This window comes from Schistocerca piceifrons, chromosome 7, assembly GCF_021461385.2.
Source record: "Schistocerca piceifrons isolate TAMUIC-IGC-003096 chromosome 7, iqSchPice1.1, whole genome shotgun sequence".
NCBI lineage: Eukaryota > Metazoa > Arthropoda > Insecta > Orthoptera > Acrididae > Schistocerca > Schistocerca piceifrons.
Genome location: NC_060144.1, coordinates 368,310,189 through 368,333,029, shown reverse-complemented (window position 1 = coordinate 368,333,029; position 22,841 = coordinate 368,310,189). Strand labels below are relative to the sequence as shown.

Sequence of the window (22,841 nt, the reverse complement as noted above, 5' to 3'; positions counted from 1 at the left end):
GGAAAAAACGAAGATAAAACTTAAATTGCAAAGGAAGTGCGCCATATACAACAACAAAACTCAGTGGTCATACAAGTGCCTGCCAACAGCAAAATGTGTCAAAGGATTTAGGAAGACTATGCAATGTTCATAACAACAAATTGCCTCTGATGCACTTGACGCCACAGCTGTTTACATCAGATTCTTTTTAGCAGTTACGAGCGGGATCATGCGCATGCACAGTAGTCATGTATGAGTAGTACCTTCTCCCGCTTCTGGCGACATATATGTGGCTGTTGGCTGTGTAAGCAGTAGCAGCGAGCAGCCAGATGCTACTAGGAAAAAATTTTACTGGCGCGCCCAAGCTGCCACATTCACGCATGTGCAGCAGGCCCGTGTCCAGGAAGGGCGGGAGGGGGGGGGGGGGGGGGCGGCAAACTGAAGTTTCTGGTCCGGGTGGCAATTTCGGCATGGGGACGCCAAATTCATATTATTGAGGGAAAAAAAAACCTTGTTTCAGGAAGTGCCTAGCAGCCAGCGCACATTAGTCTATCAATTATTCATACGATTTTGAAACGCATCCCTGTTGGCTTTTGAACACATTGTAAGTTGATTTCCTAATGAATCATAAGTTCATTTTTGAATGTGTGCATAGTTTACGTGATGTCTCTGTCAGGGGAATCCTCGTCGCATCTAGAAATAAACTTCCCTGCAGGTAAAAGGGGACAGGGCTATACGAGCTGACTGGAGTAATGCCAAAGGGATGAATGCTAATCGCTGTCTGTGGAAATAAACGAAAAACAGGAATAACAGGTAAGAAAGATTACGTAGTCTATTATCTTCTCGATGTATCCAAGAAAATGAAATTTTAACAGAAAATTTTTGGCCAGATCGCTACACTAGTAAGGGCCAGTTGTGCAGTCCCCAGCTAGCAGCCGCTTATGTTCTATTCTTGAAGTTGCGCGGAAAATGCGTTGTATGAACATGTAACAATGCCAGACTGGAGAATCACTGCGGGACAGCTAAACCAGTGATTCTGGCAGGGTTAGTGAAGTTAACCAGTGAATAAGTTTTAACAATGGCAGGAATAGTTACAGAATTATTGATGACAAGATTTTTTGTTAGAACAAGGAAGGGGAAGAAACAGGGACATCACACAAATTATGGAATAATATGACGATTCAAAATTTGTATAAAAATTTCGTACTACTACTTTTCAGTCTCATGCGTGAGAAACTGGAGCCTATGAATGAAATGTGAAAGTTTTTCCAAACATAAAGCATTTTGATTATAGTGGGCCTAATAGGCATTTGATGTTGGTACTTCGTGAATTATATTCTGTTGTGTTATAAAAATGACCATTTGTGCCAAAATAGTCTTGTTCATTTGGTGTGTGTTACAATTACTGCGATATTGGAATGCCTATTTTGTTTTATCTAGCAGACTGTTATAAAATAGACGTAATCAGATCGTGAAACCACACCAGTCTTGGGTACTATTTGTATTAACAGCTTTTCCAGCATCGGACAACAATATTTCAATTTTTCATATAGCAAAATTTTTGACGAGCTAATAGATTCTTTTGCAGAAGGGAACACGCCATGTAAAGCTGTAGCAAGTTTAGAGAGAAAAAAATGCTAGGAGCTAAGGATTGAAGAAATCTTGTCTCTTGTCTTTACTGGTATTATGTATCCTATATTTAATTTTATGTCACACAAAGAGCAAGTTATTAGTCAGTAGGCAAAATTTTCTGAAGAGTTCTTGTTCTCCCGATTACGAACAATCACATCTAGTATTAACTGTGAGTTCTTTTTTTGGTTAAAAAAAAAGTGCAGGATGTCAAACCGATCGACTGGGAGCAGGAAAGGCACCACAGGACATTTTAATTTCCACTGTCCTGAATATAGTTTGATGGCATCCATTACAAAATATACACTTTTCAATTCTACAGAGCGAAATACAGTGACTTGTGGTAGAAGAATGCTGTGTGAAGAGGCGTGGCACTGCATTTTGGCACACTTAAGGCCAAATAACATATCTTACATTTCCTCAAACACATATGTTTTATGTATCAGACATCTTCAGGAAGATGTGCGCTACAAAATGAACATATTTTTGAAAATTGATTCTTTAACATTTTTGATGTCTTGTCAAAAATGCTGGGGGGGGGGGGTCGCCACTATCTTGTATTGCCCCAGTTCGTAAATATCGTAGAGAAAACAAAAGGGAGTCCTATGGCTGGGAGCTATCAAGTGAATTAAAATGCATTCACATAATTACAGAAGGCTAAAACATGTTATTAGTTTCAGTTTTTATTTTATTTCCACCTTTCTGACAATCAAGCATTAATTGCCTTGCAGAATAATGAAGTTATTTTTCTCGGTTTGCTACAGAAATTTGGCTTTTATTAATCTTGTCCTCTGAGGCAGTCAAGGTATTTGAAAGGAAGTGTTTAATTCCACACTATTGGCTAGTTTCAACTGTTCTCTGCGTTTCAAGTGCACGTTTTCATCTTCTAGCACATATGGCATTATGCCATTATAAAGAGATCATACAGTACTGGTACTCCAAGAAAATTTACATCGCGAAAACCACACTGAAAAGCTTAATATCAGGTCAAGGCGTACTTCAGTGGGAATCTGGACATAACGAATGTGCACTTCAAGTATGCACTTCAAATATATCCTCTGATGTCTTGTTTCTTTTATGACATAATGTAAGATCTTTTAATGTTTTACATATACGATCATATGGACTTCCTACCTTATCCTAGCTGCGCAAGCAGGGTGGCGCCTGTTATCTGACACGCTCTGGCAGTTGCTGAAATGAACCTATTTCTAACAGGTCACAGGAAAATATTGCGAATTGTGATTTGAAAAGCGTTACTTTCAAAGTAAATTTCGTTTTACGCAAGTTGAACTGTGCGCGAGAATGTACGATGAATTTCTTAAATCACAGAGCATTTGACTCTCTTTAAAAAATCAACTCTTTGATGACGACCACTTAGAAGAATTTCGAGCCCAGAAGATCACACATTTATGTAATTTTTAAAAATTGTACTGGCACATTTGTGTGATATATCTTAAAGTGTAACATGCTCAAAAAAGATAAACATTATATGTGAAAGCTTAGCTTCTCTTGCAATTTATTAACCTTAGAGACCAATATTAAATGTGAAAGCATTGCTTTTCTTGTAGCAGCACTATGTATGTTAATTTCAACCATTAACTTTTCCTGTTTGTGTGTTCTCATTACTTAACGGTGATATTGCTATTGGCTGACTACATCACGTGTTCTGATGATCTGATATCCACTGTCATCGGCTGGCGAGATCACGTGACATGAGCTATGACTGGCTTACAAAAGCTCATCGCAGTCTCGATTTGGTGGAATTCGAATTTATATTTTCGTATACAAAAGTATGCAGTGTACATGTTGCTGCATATTAAAGATCTTTTCAAAACGTGTTTTTTCCCCTGAGTTTCTTTTTTTAAAGTGCCAGGAAATTCTACACCCATGTATAAAACCATAAACCATTCACGGATTTTGATAAGTTTTACAGTTCTGAGGGAAAATATACTGTCAATTAACATGGAAAAAGTGTGCTTTCACCCAGGAGAAGGTGTATTTTTAACTGGGAAATCCAGGAATTTTTTTTCCTTGTCCGTCCGCGTATACAGCCTGATAAACTTCAGATACACACAACACCAATACATGACGTATTAACTTACATTTCAACTTAAGTTAAAACTAATCTAGCATCAGCTAGAATTCGAATGTATAATTTGTGAATAATCCGAATTAATAAAATCTTCACACGATCCCAGCCATTCTTCTCACTTTTAAGTTCATGTACATCTACTTCACTATCACTCAGTCATCTCTATAGAAGATTAATAATGCAGATAAATGGCTTGTTTGTCACTGTCTCTGTCAAACAGAAAATAAATGTCTAATGTATGGCCAAAGAGTAACATCCATGAAAAGTTTCTATCGACAGAAGGTGGTCCTAAAATGGAAAATCCTGGATGGAATGTAACAATATTATGAAAAAGATAGTTTCTGCTCACCATTTAGCGAATACGCCAAGTCACAGATTGTGGTGTGCAGTGTCATCTAGCAGGTCTAGATGACACCGCATACCACAAGATTGACACCAATCCTAACAAGAGGGTCAAAAGGAAAACTTGGGCGCTTCTCAAAGATTCCGGCTTCCCTGAAGAGGTCACAAAGAAGTTACAACCCAGGACCCCTGTTCCTCCGAGGCTGTACAGCTTACCGAAAATCAACATTATATGTGAAAGCTTACCTTCTATTGCAGCTTATTGATCATAGAGACCAATATTAAATGTCAAAGCTTTTTTTTTTCCTTGTAGCAGCACTATGTATGTTAATTTAAACCATTAACTTTCCCTGTTTGTGTGTTCTCACTGCTTAACAGTGATGTTGCTATTGGCTGACTACATCACGTGTTCTGATGCTCTGAATATTCACTGTCATTGGCTGGCGAGATCACGTGACTTGAGCTGTGACTGAGCTATGAGCTGCTCAGCCCCCACGTGGGGACATGCCCACACCATATTCGTAACTCTTCGGATTTCTTGGGACACATCAACCACCTCACAATTAAGGAATTTGACATACTTGTGAGCTTCGACACGGTTTCCCTGCTTACTAGTGTTCCATTACCTGAATCTCTGGAACTCATCGGCCAGAAATTTGATGAGAATACCACCACTCTTTTCAGACATGTTCTAACTTCAACATATTTTCTATTTGACAGTGAGTACTACAAGCAAACCGAAGTGTTGCTATGGGTAGTCCTCTCTCTCCCGTCGTCGCTAACATGGACATGGAACATGTCAAGGATGAAGCCTTAGAGTCAGAGCATCTAAAACCTACCTGTTTCTTCAGTTGTGTGGATGACACGTTTGTTATTTGGCCACATGGAAGAGACAAGATGATGGAATTTCTCGCACATCTCAACTCAAGACATGAGAATATCAAGTTCACCATAGAGGTAGAATCGGATGGAATTGCTTCCCTTCTTGGATGATCTCCTCAGAAGATGAGATGATGGCAGGTTGGGGCACAGCGTGTATAGGAAGAAAGCTCGCACCGACTCGTCAGCAATATTGGTGCCCTAACTTGCACGCGGATAGCTGCCACCACCCTGCTTAGAATATCGATGTGCTAAAAACTCTTCTACACAGAGCTCACGCCCTTTCTAACGAGGGCAGTCTCCAACAAGAATTGGCCCATCTGAAGTCTGTGTTTCTGAGGAACAGTTATAAGGAAAGGCAAATCCGGAATGCTCTACATCTGACACTTGCAACACAAATGGTGAAAACTAATGAAGAACCTGAGGAAAACATGGCCATGCCATTCATTCCATTTTGTGGAGCCTTATCGGGATGTGTTGGACGCATTTTACGCAAGTGTCAAGTAAGTACCGTCTTCTGCCCTCCAACTGAAACCAGAGCACTTCTTCGCAGTTCCTTGGTTTACCTAATTGAGGGGTTTACAAAATACCGTGTCAATGCGGTAAGGAGTACATAGGTCAGACAATTCGCATCATTGAAGATCGATGCTGCGAACACCAACAGCACACGAGATTGCAACAGCCTAATAAGTCTGCAATCGCCGAGCATTGCCTATCAGAACTTCATGGCATGGATCATGACAAGACCAAGATCCTAACACAGACTTCGAGATATTGGGACTGTATCATCAAAGAAGCTATAGAAATCAGAGTAAGAAAACCTGAACTAAATCATGACAGCAGTTATTCCCTTAACCAAGTCTGGGAACCAGCCATTACCTGGGTTAACGAGAAGACAGAAATATCCCAGAAGGTACTGACTTCGAGGGCAGGGGGAGGAACCTCCAAAATGCCACCGGTAAACCTCCCTGTGCATGGACCTACGAGGGAACATCCAGACGCTGGACCACAAGCCGGACGTCAAACCCCAGCACGGACGGCCAAGAGAGCACTCGCGGCACAGACTGTGGAGGGAGCGGGAGGGGGAATCTGATATATACCTCAAGCCTGCCATCCCTTGGTGGTACATCAGCACACCTGATGATGGCAGCAAGGTCAATTCACACCAGGCTGTTAACGCAAGATTTATTTCGTCATGAAATACACCTGGAGAAATTGAAGAATCACATCACATACCTCTACAGTGAGGAGATGCACCACAGTATGAAAAGATATGAGAAATTGTGTCAAGTATGAAAAGATATGAGAAATTGTATCAAGTATGAAAAGATTGTGTCAACGAAGAAGTCGACTACTGAGCTCGTTTGCTTTCCTTATAAGGTGGCAAGAAGAGCATGTGGTACCAAATTTTGCTAAGGTAAAGCACCACACTGACTCATGAACAGTCCAAAAAATCAAGAAATGTGCCAGCCTAGCTTTGGTACGAGGGATAGTTCGCTACACTCGGTGGTGTCTGGACACCACCAATAAAGAACTCCTCCAGCTACATCTACAACTCGCCAACCAGTTCAATTCCTGCATCTGGGATTGGGTTGATGGTGTCACATGGGCCACAGTGGACTGTACTCAAAAGAAGTCCACCCAACAACAGACATCCAAGTTCAAATGTATATCAGAGAAAAGGCCCTCTGCAGGTAGGGGCAAGACCATTATCAATCTCACAAACATAGAACTGGATAATGACATGATGTCAGTTCTCAAGAAAGGACTGAACTTTGCTCTGACACCTAAAGATGCAAGCATTGCCGACATCATTAGTGTAGTTGAACAGACAGCGGCTCAACTCCTACCTGAAGCAGTGGAAGAGGTGCATCGCGAAACCTGCAGGCCCATAACTAGAACTAGACCTATGAAACCGAATATTTCCAAAAAAGGGAGGGCGCACATCCAGAAGCTAAGAGAAGATCCAGACATAGTGGTCTTACCGGCAGACAAGGGTAACGCTATGATAATCTTGTCCCACTGGCATTACACTTGCTAGATGACACTACATGCCACAAGATTGACACTGATCCTACCAAGAGGGTCAAAAGGAAAACTGCGGCACTTCTCATAGATTCTGGCTTCCCTGAAGAGGTCACAAAGAAGATACGACCCAGGGCCCCTCTTCCTCTGAGGCTGTACGGCTTACCAAAACTATAGAGATCAGAGTAAGAAAACCTGAACTAAATCGTGACAGCGGCTATTCCCTTAACCAAGCCTGGGAACCAGCCATTACCCAGATTAAGGAGAAGACAGAAATATCCCAGAATGTACTGACTTCTGAGCGCAAGGGGGGAGGAACCTCTGAATCGCCGCCGGTGCGAGTGTACAAAGGAAACAATATTTCGGCAATCGACCTTGTTGCCATCATTAGGTGTGCTGATGTACCACCAAGGGATGGCAGGCATGAGGTATATATCAGCTCCCCCTCCCCCCGGTCCCACCGCCGTCCGTGCCGCGGGTGCTCTCTTGGCCGTCTGGCCATAGTTCGACGACAGGCTTATGGCCCAGCGTCTGGGTGTTCCCTTGTAGGTCTGCGCCCTGCCGGTGGCCATTCAGAGGTTCCTTCCCATGCCCTCGAAGTCAGTACATTCTGGGATATTTCTGTCTTCTCCTTAATCAGGGTAATGGCTGGTTCCCAGGCTTGCTTAAGGGAATAGCCGCTGTCATGATTTAGTTCAGGTTTTCTTACTCTGATCTCTATAGCTTGTTTGATGATACAGTCCCGATATTTCGAAGTCTGTGTTAGGACCTCGGTTTTGTCATGATCCATGCCGTGACATTCTGACAGGCAATGCTCGGTGATTGCATACTTATTAGGCTGTTGGTGTTCATGACATCGGTCTTCAATGGTGCGAATTGTCTGACCTATGCATTCCTTACCACATTGGCGTGGTATTTTGTAAATCCCTGATTTACATAAATCAAGGTCGTCCTTAACACTGCCAAAAAGTGCTCTCGTTTTAGTTGGAGGGCAGAAGACGGTTCTTACTTGATATTTGCGTAAAATGTATCCAACTTTTCCTGATAAGGCCCCACAAAACGGAATGAATGCCATGGCCATGTTTTCCTCAGGTTCTTCATTAGTTTTCGCCAGTTGTGTTGAGAGTGTCGGATGTAGAGCATTCCAGATTTCCCTTTCCTTATAACCGTTCTTCCTGAGAAACACGGGCAATTCTTGTTGGAGACTGTCCTCGTTAGAGAGGGCGTGAGCTCTGTGTAAACGAGTTTTTAGCGTGTCGTTCTTCTGAGCTGGGTGGTGGCAGCTATCCGCATTTAGGTATATGTTGGTGTGAGTTTTCTTTCTATACATGCTGTGCCCCAATCTGCCATCATCTCATCTTTTGACGAAAACATCCAAGAAGGCGAGCATCCCATCCGATTCTACCTCTATGGTGAACTTGATATTCTCATGCCTTGAGTTGAGATGTGCAAGATATTCCGTCAGCTTGTCTCTTACATGTGGCCAAATGACAAATGTGTTGTCCAGGTATCTGGAGAAACAAGTAGGTTTTAGATGTGCCGACTCCAAGGCTTCTTCCTTGAAAAATCCGAGATTTATTTCATCATAAATGAAATTGACTGGACTTTTTTAAATAGAAAAGTCACAATGAAGCACAAAATTTCACCAGGTGGATCATTCTCTGACTGCAGCAAGTTGATATTGATGATTGCAATTAAAAGCATTCCCCACATAAATCTGTAGTTTATTTTCTTCTTGGTTGTACTGCTGGTTAAGTCATTGGATCTGCATGATATATTGGCAGTATGTTTTAGCTCTGTTCTCAGTTACATAAAAATAAGGAAATAACAAAGTGATAAGAGAATAAAAGAAGAGGAAGAAAAAATTCAAGAGAAAGCACGAGTGTGAAGGCAAAACTTTCAGAACAGAGTTTTAGAGAAAGCAGCAAATACACACACAAGATGATGAGGACAGCCATTCACTTTGTGCTTTTGCTGCTACTGTTTCCCAATTGTTTTTGTCACTGCATCAGTACTGCCTTATCCTTGCATGCAATACGTGTTTCTATTTTCTGTGATGACGTTATAAAATCTTGTAGTGGATGAAACTATAATGAATAAAGAGATGTATCGCCACATACTTTGATGACTTAGTGATAAGTGTCCAATGGTCGGTCACATAAAAATTAAATATATATTGTATTGGTTTCATTATTTCATTTAACTTCGGACCATGTGCAGAGATAAATAAAACACACACACACACACACACACACACACACACACACACATGTACGTACGTATGTAAGTATGTTCTAGTGCCATAGTGTAACATGCAAGTCATGGTCTCAGTTGAAAAAGGAGAAAGAGAGACAGTGCAAGATTGCCTGAGGTATGACTATTCTTCATTGCTCAAGGAACAGTGAAGATGGAAATCTAATAACTACTCAGGTCTGACATATTACTAGTCATTCTTGCCGTGCCCTGATAATATGGAATCTGTGGTATAATAAATTGGATCATTTCTGCTATATTCTCAAGTAACTGGATATCGGCACGTATGGCAGAACCCAGGAGACAAATGGGTGAAGCTGCAAGGTGGAACACTACACCAAGTGGTAGCTGAGCTAAATAAGGCTGACTGGCGGTGGACCAGACATAGCAAGGATAAGCCCAAAGCAATCTAAGCAGTGAGATACAAAGTTTAAACCTTCACCACAACAGGCCAAGAGCAAAGAGGATTCAGTTTGAATCGTAAGCAGAGAGACAGAACAAGTGCCGATTGAGGTTGTTATCAAATAATATACATCTATATCTGTACTCTGCAAATCACTGTGAAAACTGCATGCCAGAGGTTATGTCCCATTGTACCAGTTTTTAGGGGTTTTTTTCCATTCCATTCACATATGGAGCACAGGAAGAATGGTTATTTAAATGCCTCCATGTGTGCTGTAATTAATCTAATTTTGTCCTCATGATTCCTACAGGAGTAATATGTAGGGGTTAGTAGTATATTCCTAGAATCATCAGTTAAAGCCCGTTCTTGAAACTTTGTAAGTAGGCTTTCTCAAAATAAGTCATCTATATTCAAGAGTTTGACTTTCAGTTTCTTCAGGATCTCTGTGACACTCTCCCAAGAACCAAACAAACCTGTGACCATTCATGCCATTTATGCTGCCCTTCTCTGTATCCATTCAGTATCCCTTGTTTGTGCTATTTGGTATTGGTTCACTCACTTGAACAATATTCTAGAATGGATTGCACAAGTGATTTGTAAGCAACCTCCTTTGTAGACTGATTGCATTTTCCCAATAGTCTACAAATAAACCGAAGTCTACTGCCTGCTTTACCCATGACTGAAGCTATGTGTTCATTCAATTTCATATCCTTAAAAGTGTTAAGCCCCCGTATTTGGATGAGTTAACCAATTTCAACTGTGACTCATTGATATCATAGTCATATAATATTAGTTTTCTTGTTTTGTGTTGTTAACAGTTTAATATTTCTGAAAATTTTGAAGCAAGTTGCCAATCTTTGCATCAGTTTGGAACTTTATCAAGTTTTGACTGACTACTTATGCAGCTTCTTTCAGGCAATAATTCAGTATATGTAATTGCATCATCTCAAAAAGTCTGACATTACTTTGAATATTGTCCCCAAAGTTATTAATAAACAATGTGAACAGCAAGGGTCCCAGTACATTACCATGGGGGACACCCAAATTTACTTCTGTGTCTGTGGATGACTCCATCCATGATAACTTGCTGCCTCCTCCCTACCAAAAAAAAATTCTGAATCCAATCACACATTCACTTGATATCCCATATGATCATACTTTTGATAATAAGTGTGGTACAGAGCCACATGCTTTTCAGAAATCAAATAAAGCTTTCAGTGTGTCATGTGAAAAGGTAGTTTTGTGAATCATTTCTACTTCCCATCTTGGGATCTGCGCTAGATTATAATTAACAAAGAGGCTAAATGAGCCACAGATCCAGTGTAGAATCTGATAGGGATTCCATCAGACCTTGTAGCTTTGTTCAATTTTAATAACCTCAGCTGTTTATCTCTGCGCCTTGGACATAAACGCTTATTTAACTCATCTTTGCAGTGGTGCAGGGATTAAATTGGGCCAGCTCTCCTGGGTTTTCCATAGTAAAAGGAGTCCATAGTACAGTGATGGCAGTAATCAGCAATATCAGTCATGAGTGCAGAACTGACAGACACCTGGTACAACCCCCCCCCCCCCCTTTTTCCCCCGTGAACCATGAACCTTGCCATTGCTGAAGAGGTGTGCATGCCTCAGCAATATAGATAGCCATACCATAGGTGCAACCACAGTGGAATGATATTTGTTGAGAGATGGTGCAAACGTGTGGTTCCTGAAGAGGGGCAGCAGCGTTTTCAGTAGTTGTAGGGGCAATGTTCTGGATGATTGACTGATCTGGCTTGTAACATCAACCAAAATGGCCTTGCTGTGCTGTGCTTGGCACTGTGAATGGCTGAAAGCAAAGGGAAACTACAGCCATAACTTTTGCCAAGGGCAAACAGCTCTACTGTATAGTTAAATGGTGATGGCATCCTCGTGGGTAAAATATTCCAGAGTTAAAACAATCCTCTATTTGGATCTCTGCATGGAGACTACTCAGGAGGATGTTATCATCAGGAGAAACAAAACTGGCATTCTGTGGATTGGAGCATGGAATGTTAGATCCCTTAATCAGGTAGGTAGGTTAGAAAATTTAAAAAGGAAATTGATAGGTTAAAGTTAGATATCTTGGTAATTAGTAAAGTTTGGTGGGAGGAGGAAGAGGACTTTTGGTCAGATGAGTACAGGGTTATAAATACAAAATCAAAGAAGGGTAATACAGGAGGAGTAGGTTTAGTAATGAATAAAAAATAGGAATGCAGGTAAGCTTCTATGAGAGGCATAGTGAATGTGTTGTTATAGCCAAGATAGATATGAATCCCACACCCACCGCAGTAGTACAAGTTTGTATGCCAACTAGCTCCACAGAGGAAGAGATTGAAGAAATATGTGAAGAGGTAAAAAATTATTCAGGTAGTTAAGGAAGGCGAAAATTTAATAGTGATGAGGGACTGGATTTAATAGTAGGAGAAGCAAGACAAGGAAAAATATTAGGTGATTCTGGATTGGGGGAAAGGAATGAAAGGGGAAGCAATCTGGTAGAATTTTGCACAGAGCATAATTTAATCATTGCTAACACTTGGTTTAGGAATCATGAAAGGAGGTTGAACTCATGGGAGAGACCGTGAAAGGTTTGTGATTGATTGTGTAATGGTAAGAAAGAGATTTTGGAACCAGACTTCAAATAGTAAGCCATTTCCAGGGGCAGACACGAACTTTGATCACAATGTATTGATAATGAACTCTTGTAAAGCTGAAGAAACCACAAAAAAGTGGGAAAACAAGATGATGGCACCAGGATAAGTTCAAAGAACCGAAAGTTGTTGATAGCTTCAGAGGGGGCATTAGGCAATGATTGATGAGAACATGGAAATGAATGCAGTGAAAGACAAATGGGTAGCTTTGAAAGATGAAATAGTGAAGGCAGCAGAGGATCAAACAGGTAAAAAGACAAGGACTATCAGAAATCCTTGGATGACACAGGAGATATTGAATTTAATTGATGAAAGGAGAAAATATAAAAACTAAGCTGGCAAAAGGGTCTACAAATGTTTTTAAAAATGAGTGACAGGAAGTACAAAAAGGCTAAGCTGGAATGGCAAGAGGAAAAATGAAAGGATTTAGAAGCATACATCACTAGGAGAAAGACAGACACTGCCTACAGGAAAATTAAAGAGGCCTTTGGAGAAAAGAGAAACAGCTGTATGAATATCAAGAGCTTAGATGAAAAACCAGTCCCAAGCAAAAGAGGGAAAGCTGAAAGGTGGAAGGAATATCTAGAGTGTACAGTGGAAGTCATACAGCCAACCAGTTTCACATCAAAAATTTATTCAAACTTTTACGTAGGTTTCAATAGGTATAAATCTGTCTTCATCAGAAGAAGTAATAACACCTAAATGTAGGATACATTACAACCAGTAAATGGACATCATATGTGGCAGCAAAAAGAAACATCAAAATTGCATGTAATGGAAATATAAAATAAATGTCACATATTGTGTAAAAAGAGAAATGAAGTCATAAAGCTTAATCAACAGTAAAATGAGCCATATAAATGCTATGGCATAGCCATAAGGCTTAGTCAACAGTAAATAAACCATGTAAAATCTAAGGCAGACATGTATCTCGCGCGCGCCCACACACACACACACACACACACACACACACACACACACACACACACACAAACTGACTAGTTCTCTCTCTGAGGTGCAGTGGTTAAATATTGTGTGTCACAGGCACAGATTCTTGGCTTAACCACCTAGATTGGAAAAAAAGAAAAGATGGTTAATGAGATGAGTCAATAATTAGTGGGCAATCTTTGTGACACCTGCTGTGTTCCTGTTGTATCAGTCTTGTCCAGGTAAGGTACATGTCCATCTGGATTTACCTTTATTTAGTTAACAGCTTTTGGGTATGAATATGGATAAACGAGGTGTGATTGGAATTTTTAAGAATGGGCTTGTAATTATGCAATGGTGGAACTTGCATGTTACTGTGATGCCTCTCCTTCAAAATAGTCCCCTTCTGACTGAACACACCAACTCCAACAGTGTTTCCACTTTTGGAAACATAACTGGAATTTTTTTTTCCTGGAGTGTGTTAAGGGCACTCTCCATATTTTCTTGGATGTCTTCAATCGAGTCAAATCACTTCCCTTTCAGTGAAAATTTCTGTTTAGGAAACAGGTATAGGTCCACAGGGGCCAAATCAGGGGAATATGGTGATTGTGGAAGCACAGGAATTTTGAATTTGGTCAAAAATTCAACGATGGAAAAGGCATGATGAGCTGGAGCATTGTCATGGTGTAGCACCCAACTCCTGTCTTTCTACAGTGCAGGCCTTTTCTTCTGCACCTTTTCACACAGACGCTCAAGGACACATTTGTAGTATTCCTGGTTAATAGTCTGTTCCTTAGGGGTAATTCATGATGCACAGTACCGTTAGAATCAAAAAAGTCACCAACATTGTCTTCACCTTCAACCGACTTTGCCATGCTTTTCTCTGTCGTGGTGAACCTGGAGTCTTCCACTGCGAAGACTGCACTTTGGTTTCAGGATCATATCCATGTACCTATGATTCATCATCTGTAATTACCCTATTTAACAAATCTGAGTCATTTTTAGTCCAATTAATCAGTTCTTGGCACACTTCAAGTCGGCCTTGTCTCTGGTCACTTGACAACACTTTTGGAATGAATTTTGCAGACACTGACACATGTTCAGATCTTCAATTAAAATTGACTGAACTGCATAGAAACTTAAACTGAGTTCATCAGCAATCTCCCTAATTGTAAGTCTGTGATCAGAGCACACTAAGTTGCGAACTTTCACATTATTTTCGTTCGTTTTTAAGGTGGAAGAATGGCCGGACCGTGGTTCATATTCAAATGATTCGCAGCCATTTTTAAATCTGTTGAACCAGACAAAAACATTTTGACTGGCTCATACAATTACCTCCAAAAGCTGTTTTTAATAGTTCGTAAGTCTCAGAAGCTGATTTCCCGGTTTTAAAACAAAATTTCACACAAACTCGTTGCTCCGTTTTTACGTCCATTTTGATGCAGACAGAATCCGGCAACAAGCCCTAACAGACAATCCGGCAACAAGCCCTAACAGACTCGCACTCAACCAGCTGCCACAATGAACTGAATAAAGAAAATGCAGTTTCCTGTCAGAGGATGTTCAAAGACAAGGCAATGACTCACTCCCCACCCTCTGTGTACCTGCCCGCCAAACCAGTAAGCAGTAGCGGATCCAGTCTTAAAACTTTCCAATCACACCTTATAGTTCACCCAGTCACAGTTTGCTGAATTTTTATTTAGCTTTTTCATGATTTACTCAGCTATTTTGAGAATATTTTAGGACTATAACTGTGGTTACTGATTGAGTGATAATTTAAATCTATGAATCAATGGGGGAGAGAATGGGGAAAAGTGAGTGTGATTTTGATGGACTTGTGATTTTGTAACAAACTTCGGGCAACTTCTGTTAATCAGTACAAGGAAAAACCAGGCCAAAGTTGAAAATTTCACTTTTTTTACTCATTCAACAAGATTGCAGGACCCATTTTCAAATCATCCTAACATACTCAGAAACAGTATTTTTGAAGATGCATGCACTGTAATTGATTGTTGCCAATTTTTAACAAAGTTTCCATTTCTTCAGAAATTCCATTATTTTTGAATACGTTATGATGATTTGAAAATGGGCCTCGGCCCAAAACTAGTGATCGAGTGAATAAAAGTAAGGAAAATTCACAAGTTTGGACTGGGTTTTTGTTGTACTGATTAGTATTTTGTGTTTTTTACCTGTTTTAACAAGAACACTAGTTAAGCTTTGACATAGAGTGCCTTAAATCCTCAGTCATTATTCCATCATTGGGGGCAGTTTGATGGTTCCTTTTTGTATGAGTGAACAACTGGTGGTGGCCATCCCCTCATAGAATGCTGCACAATAAATGCTGCAGAATTTCCAACAACAGGTTCTAAATTCTGAAGATTTGGCCCAGATATCAAATATTTGCATTTATGTCACTGAAGTGACAGAAAAACAAGTTGGTAGACAAAACGGCTCCTTTTCATAAGTAATTTGTCCTTGAAGGTGTAATACATGTCATGAGAGAGGTATAGAAGGGGTGCTCATTCATCCTGATTCTTCTTGGGAAGTCCTGATTTTTAACAATGTCCCAGTGAACCTCTTTGGGGACAGCTGAAATGTCTTGGATCTTTGTCTCATATAGTGCAACTTTTGTTTTCTTAGTGAACTAATCACATGCCTGAAATAATCCTTTGTTCACCTGAAGTTTTGGAACATTGGCATTAAGCTTCATTCGCATGAAAAAACCAAACTGTATTAATTATCAAGTTTGATAGAATATAGCAATTCTTTTGGAAGTTCAATGGTACCACTATCTTGTAAACAGTTTCATGTGTTCTGATTTCAATGTTTATCTGGCAGTGTGACATGTCTAGTGCTTGTGGCAGTGTCTCTGATAAACATCTTAATATTGCACATGTTGATTGTGGGAAAAAATAAGTGCAGGCTAAAAAGTAAGATTTTTATAGAAGTTCCTCAAAATCTGCTTATGTTACATTTTACATTTTGCCATTGCTAAATTTGGTGTATGAAAGTGTCTCCTATAAGAAATATGCATTTTTAAATTAACGAATGTTATAATGTTTTTTCCTTCCAGTTGATGGTTGAAACAACTGAATCCACTCGAATACTTATTATTTATATGGTTGATTGGCAGATAAAAATGCTTTTCTATAAATATATGACATAGCTGTAGCCAGTTAACTACATAAATTCTTAAAAAGGAAGATACTCCAAGAATTATTATTAAAGGACATGGTGGGAATGCTGAGTGTACAGTTTGTAATGCTAAATTTGGCATTGGAACGTGGAGGATGCACCAACATGATAACCTATATAAAGCACAACAAACAGAACACTATGCCTCATGTTAACTCTTCAAGATGAAAAATTGATAACTGCTTATCGCTCAAGGTAGTTTCAGACGTGGGTAGGCGACTTTTGGCACAAAAACCCACATTTACAAACCACACAGTGATGTACAGCCAGAGTTACAAGGTCATGGATTGCACCACTGACATAATTAAAAAACTGTTCAACAAGAAGTTCTTGTGCTCACTGACAAAAGCCAAATTAACTGTCACAAATGTGATTGCACTGTTTTTTGTGGAACAAACGATGATGGAAGTGAAAGAAGTGCAGTTTATTTCAGTGATGAAAGATTCTTCCAGCCACATAGATTTCAAGTTCTTTATTATTTAAGTTTTACCATCCAGATAAAGACATTGTAGTGAAGGTTTTGGAATTGCTGAACTTTGGAGTTCACAGTGCAGAGAACTTGATTTCATGTGTCTTAGAGAAGTTAGAAAAGTTAAACTTAAAAAAAAAAGAGGTTATAGTGATTTCAGCTGAAAGGAAAGGTAAACACCTTATCATTTTAAGTAACAAGAAAAGAGTGAAAATAATTTAATAGATGTAGGATGTCCTGCTCATTTTGTACATTGCTGTCCAAACTGGTGCAGGCATCTTACACACTGGCATAAGGCAAAATCTATCAACATTTCCATGTTTATGCTGCACATACTAAAAAACTAAAAGTATTCTGTGAGTTGCTGAAACAGAATACAAAAAAAATGTAAGCTTACAGTAAAACTAGATGATTATCTCCCCTATTAGCTGTTAAAGAGTCATTGACATTTTTCAAGCATTAAAATCATACTATCTGTCCCTTGACAAGTTATCACTCTGAAGAATGTTTTTCAAAAATCTGCTCTCCATCATCACCCTCAAAGTTCCTTTCAAACTAGTTAAGTATTTTCTCCAACAGTGTTCTGTGCATTGAAGGAAAAAATGTAACAACAATTGACATTGCAGACAAAGTAAATATGTTGCTCAACAAATTAGAAATCAGAAAATCCAAAAGATTTTTGCCATCTCCAGTAAAACAGTAGTTATGAGTTGGAAAGTTAGAGGCTAAAGATACTTTATCAGTTTAATGATATCATAATAGATTTCTATGACACCAAAATTGGATACATGAGTGAATGATGTTAACTATTTCTGGAAGATTGCTCAGAATAAAACATCGGTGTTCATGTAATGTGTAGTTCAAAAAATCTAGTGTCATGACTATGCTATGGCTGAGAGAGAACTATCCAGCAAGTTCTGTTGTGTAAGTAAATAAATACAGTGAATGTAAGTTTGTGGACTGGAATATGAAATCAAATGTTTGTGGCAGTGATAAATGGCAGGAAATTTTTACTTATTTTCACAGTCAGCGAGTGTGTAAAACATGTTAGAAGCTTGGTTGAATTTTCACTAGCTACTCCAGGTTCTAATGCATGTATCGAAAGAATGTTTTTAGTAATTAAAGATTTGTGGAACAGATGAAAACAACTGACTCAAGTTGGAAACCGTGAAAGTTCTACCAGTGATAAAAACCACATTTGTTATACTCTCTTGTATGGGCTTCTCCAATTTAAAACTGAATGAAAATAAACTTCCACAGCAAATACACATCATTAAAAACTGTTACTCAAGTACCGGTGAAATTTGCATTTATATTCACATCCAAATTGCATATGTGGTACTGTTGTTAACACTCGTCAGTGGAATGGTAGATTGTGAAAATATATTATTTAGCGTGCATTGACAGTTATTATATTGCAACTTGAATTTTACTCATTTGTCCTGGATTTTTATGTGTTATTTTGAAAATGTTCTGAATTTTGTTAAAAACAACTTGGTAGCCATAGATGTATAGAGTATTAATGATGAAATGATGCATGAGGCAGGTTTTATGCCTAGGTTCGTGGCAGAGCCATAATTAATGCTACACATGAAAGCATTCGTGAGACCTTCAGCGGACTGGTGTGCCTGTCACTACACAATTGCATCAGTTAGCACACACATGCAGAAGAACAACATTTTGGTGTGCCACTTATTGATAAGGAAGATATGTCTGTTGTTGGTTGTTTAATGTTGATCACCAGAAAGGCACAGGTCAGTTTTGAGGAAAGTGACATGCAGAACAAAGGAGGAGAAAGTGAAATGCATTTGGATGAAATTTTTAACTTGGTGGAGGATATATATATATATATATATATATCCTGATTGCAGATTATGAAGGTATCAGTGAATCCAAACTAGGCAAATAGTTTTAGACTTTTACTGAACTGAAAGGCAATCATGTATATTGTACACAGATGTGTGCTAAAGAGGAATCCATATGAGTTCATATGGCTGTGCCTCCTCACCTTCAAATGAAAAGTGTCTTCACATGTCTTACTGTTCATTGCAGTGCTTTTTCTGCAAATAGATCATTATTACATTACATTTTGTCTTTCAGGTCTCACGTTACGTTTTGTCTTTCAGGTCTCATCGGATATGTTGGCTTTCAGCCACTCAAAGGCAAGATTTTATCTGTCAGGAGATCAGGTTATTACTGGTACAACTGAGTTGACAAGCAGTTCAACAGTTGGGGATCTTCAGCATATATATTCAGCAAATAGTGAAACAATAACTGCTAAAGGAGCAAAGCACAGTAACATCAAGAAATGGCCTGTAAGTTCAGTTTTTGCTCTGTCCATTTGGTGTCTGTAAGAGATGATACATTGTTATTTAAAACTTTTCAGGAAACAGTAACGCTGGAAATGTTGAAGCGCCCCATGGCAGAGGTAAAACCAGAGACCCAAGTCCGTACTGCTCCCATTATACAGTATGTAAAAAGTAAGTTTGAGAGACATATTATCAAAATACTTAACATCGTAAAACAGTTTTCTTACACCAGTTTCTCCCACAGACTACTTATTTATCAAATAATAAATTACAGTATTGTAAAAACAATGAAGCAAGTTATCTGCACCAAGTATACAACACGGAGTAGTAGCGATTGTGAGATTTTATTACGTGGCTCGATGGGCTTAATCTTCCTTCAGCAAGAAGTCACTTCTTTTATTGGAAACAGTAGGAACATACACTATGTGATCAAAAGTATCCAGACATCTGACTGAAAATAACTTACAAGTTCATGGCGCCCTCTCTCGGTAATGCTGGAATTCAATATGGTGTTGGCCTGCCCTTAGCCTTGATGACAGCTTCCACTCTTGCAGGCATACGTCCAATCAGGTGCTGGAAGGTTTCTTGGAGAATGGCAGCCCATTTTTCACGGAGTGCTGCACTGAGGAGAGGTATTGATGTCGGTTGGTGAGGCCTGGCATGAAGTCGGCATTCAAAAACATCCCAAAGGTGTTCTATAGGATTCAGGTCAGGACTCTGTGCAAGCCAGTCCATTACAGGAATGTTATCGTGTAACCACTCCATTATAGGCTGTGCTTTATGAACAGGTGCTCGATCGTGTTGAAAGATGCAATCACCATCCCCAAATTGCTCTTCAACAGTGGGAAGCAAGAAGGTGCTTAAAACATCAATGTAGGCCTGTGCTGTGATAGTATCATGCAGTACAACAAGGAGTGCAAGCCCCCTCCATGAAAAACACAACCACACCATAACACCACCACCTCCGAATTTACACGCTGGCCGATGACGTTCACCGGGCATTGGATCGCCACATTGTGTACCATGATTCAGCACTCCACACAACATTTTTCCACTGTTCAGTTGTCCAATGTTTACACTCCTTAGACCGAGCAAGGGGTCATTTGGCATTTACTGACATGACGTGTGGCTCATGAGCAGCCGCTCGACCATGAAATCCAAGTTTTCTCACCTCCTGCCTAACTTTCATAGTACTTGCAGTGGATACTGATGCAGTTTGGAACTCCTGTGTGATGATCTGGATAGATATCTGCCTGTTACACATTACGGCCCTCTTCAACTGTCGGCGGTCTCTGTCAGTCAAAAGACAAGGTCGGCCTTTACGCTTTTGTGCTGTACATGTCCCTTCACATTTCTACTTCAGTATCACATCAGAAACAGTGGACCTAGGGATGTTTAGGAGTGTGTAAGTCTCGCGTACATACACGTGACACAAGCGACACCCAAACACCAGACCATGTTCAAAGTCCATGAGTTCCACGGAGCTCCCTATTCCACGGAGTGCTCCATTCTGCTCTCTTATGATGTCTAATGACTACTGAGGTCACTGATATGGAGTAACTGGCAGTAGGTGGCAGCATAATGCGCCTAATATGAAAAACACATGTTTTTGAGGGTGTCCGGATACTTTTGATAACATAGTGTACTTATTTTCATTAATGGTAAAAGTGTATATTAGTTAGTGATTTGTAATGAATAATATCGGTGACCGTTATAAGATTACTTATTTGAACTTTTCATTATTCTTTTAACCAAGATATCACTTCACAGAATACATGATTTTCTTGATAATAAAGCATTCTTGACTCAGCAACAGATTGTTACAAATCGGAACACCCCTTAAGACAACACAACATTAATTTAAATATTGAATGTACTTGTTATTTGTGTGTTGTTTATCTGATTCCTAAATTGTGTGATTGTGTTCCTAAATTGTTTGTTTGTGCATTGAGGCCAAAACAAATCACCTCTGCCTTAGATGTAATGGGAAGAAAATTCTTATGTGCATTGCTCCGCCTGGAAAATGTTTGAATTACAATTGGAATCATTTTGGTTCCATTGTCACATTCCATTAAAACCATCTGAAAACTGAGGTTATTACTGGGTATTTTAGCTGAACGTCTTTGGCTATGGATGGGGAGCTGGCCCTTCGCACAGCCGCAGGAAGACCAGGATTTGTCATCAGGATTGTCTTCTCTTGGAAAGACTGGCTTCCTCATGCCTCAGAGATCTTCCTACACTGCAAAGATAAAGATAAGAAAGAAGTAACTAAGGATAGCAAGATATTCTAAGTTACTTAGTTCACTCATTGGCACTTTCAGATAAAGAAAGGAAAGAGAATGACAGGTCATTGCAGGACACACTTTACCTGGCCCGTCAGCCAGGGATTATTTGGCAGGGATTGGCCTTACCAGTATCTCAGCTACCACCAACATAGCACCCAGCCTCATTTGGAATGCATAAATTTCCCTGCCCTCATGGACAGTGCTTCACTAAGGCAGTGTCCCAGGAGATGTAGTTGGAATGTGCCAGTCCTAAATCAAGTAGAAGAACGCAGAAATCGTAGCACTGTTGATTGTAAAGAATGTTATGAAATTTCTTTAAGGACAATGATACCACTGCAACCCAAACGTTGTCAGCAGCATTGTGATGCACTGGTTTTACAGTTAGCCACTTGTTATATTCGACAGACTTGCAGAGGTTACTTCAATTCCAGGGATAGAATTGTTGTAATACCTTCAAAAGAACTTCCTTGAGAGCTGCACCTCTGTCATGCATTTGCCTGTATACACTTAAAGCTTCTTCATATAACATAAAGAAACAAGTAAAACAAAATGTAGTAAAACTGGGTCCATTAAATTTTCAGACATAAATGTATGTGTATATTGCCAGCAGCTGTCTCTCCCTAACTCTTTCCCCTTGTGTAGGGGTTGGCAACCCATGTGGTGGGTACCATGCCGAACTTAGCTGGTAGCCTTCGTCTTTGTTGACAGTATTGTCGTGGAGCCTTATTTCAGTAGTGTTGTAACCCTCTAGAGTGAGCGCACATAATCAAACAGCATGTGCCTGCATGGCCGGCCTAAAGGGGTCACCTCACATTGGCACAGATGGCGCAGAAAGTGCTGTGCCGTGTACAAAACAGCCTTATTTATGCCAGCACGCCGGGTCATTGGCCAGACTAAAATTTACGTAATGGTTGTATGCTGACCTGTTAAGACTGTACTTTAATGTAGTCCATGTTAAGAGTTATTGTACCGATTCGTACTTCATCCATTTTCTTGGTGTATCCCTTCATGCAAAAGTGGAGTAAACTTTAGTTGGTGTAATTCTGATATTGTTTTTCTACAATGTTACAACATTTTTTATAATGAGAAGGTATTCTATTACACTTGTCTCATTTCTTGGTCCACTATGGTCAGTGTGTCAGTAGAAGAAATTCTTCAGTCTCTCGTAGAACAGCAGTGAGCTCTCACAATGAGCAGCGGTCTCTCCAAGCCACTAAACAATTCAGCAGCATCGTTGATGTGCCAGGGTTGACCACCATTGAAAAGCCCCCACCATTTCACCCTATAATGATTCTGCGCAACTTTGGGAATCGTGTGAAAAATACATTTGTCAATATTTTCTAGCTTTTGAGGTCACCTACCACAACATGTGTACAGCTTTCTTTCAG

The 22,841-nt window shown here is 39.7% G+C and overlaps 1 protein-coding gene across 1 annotated transcript in view; it reads left to right on the top strand.

Moving 5' to 3' along the window:
- Positions 1-22,841, top strand: part of LOC124804759 (ufm1-specific protease 2) — a 77,031-nt gene that overhangs the window by 39,177 nt on the left and 15,013 nt on the right. The window contains exons 4-5 of the mRNA XM_047265067.1: positions 18,986-19,174; positions 19,246-19,339. Coding sequence (XP_047121023.1) covers positions 18,986-19,174; positions 19,246-19,339 — 283 coding nt within the window. The remainder of the gene's footprint in view (positions 1-18,985; positions 19,175-19,245; positions 19,340-22,841) is intronic.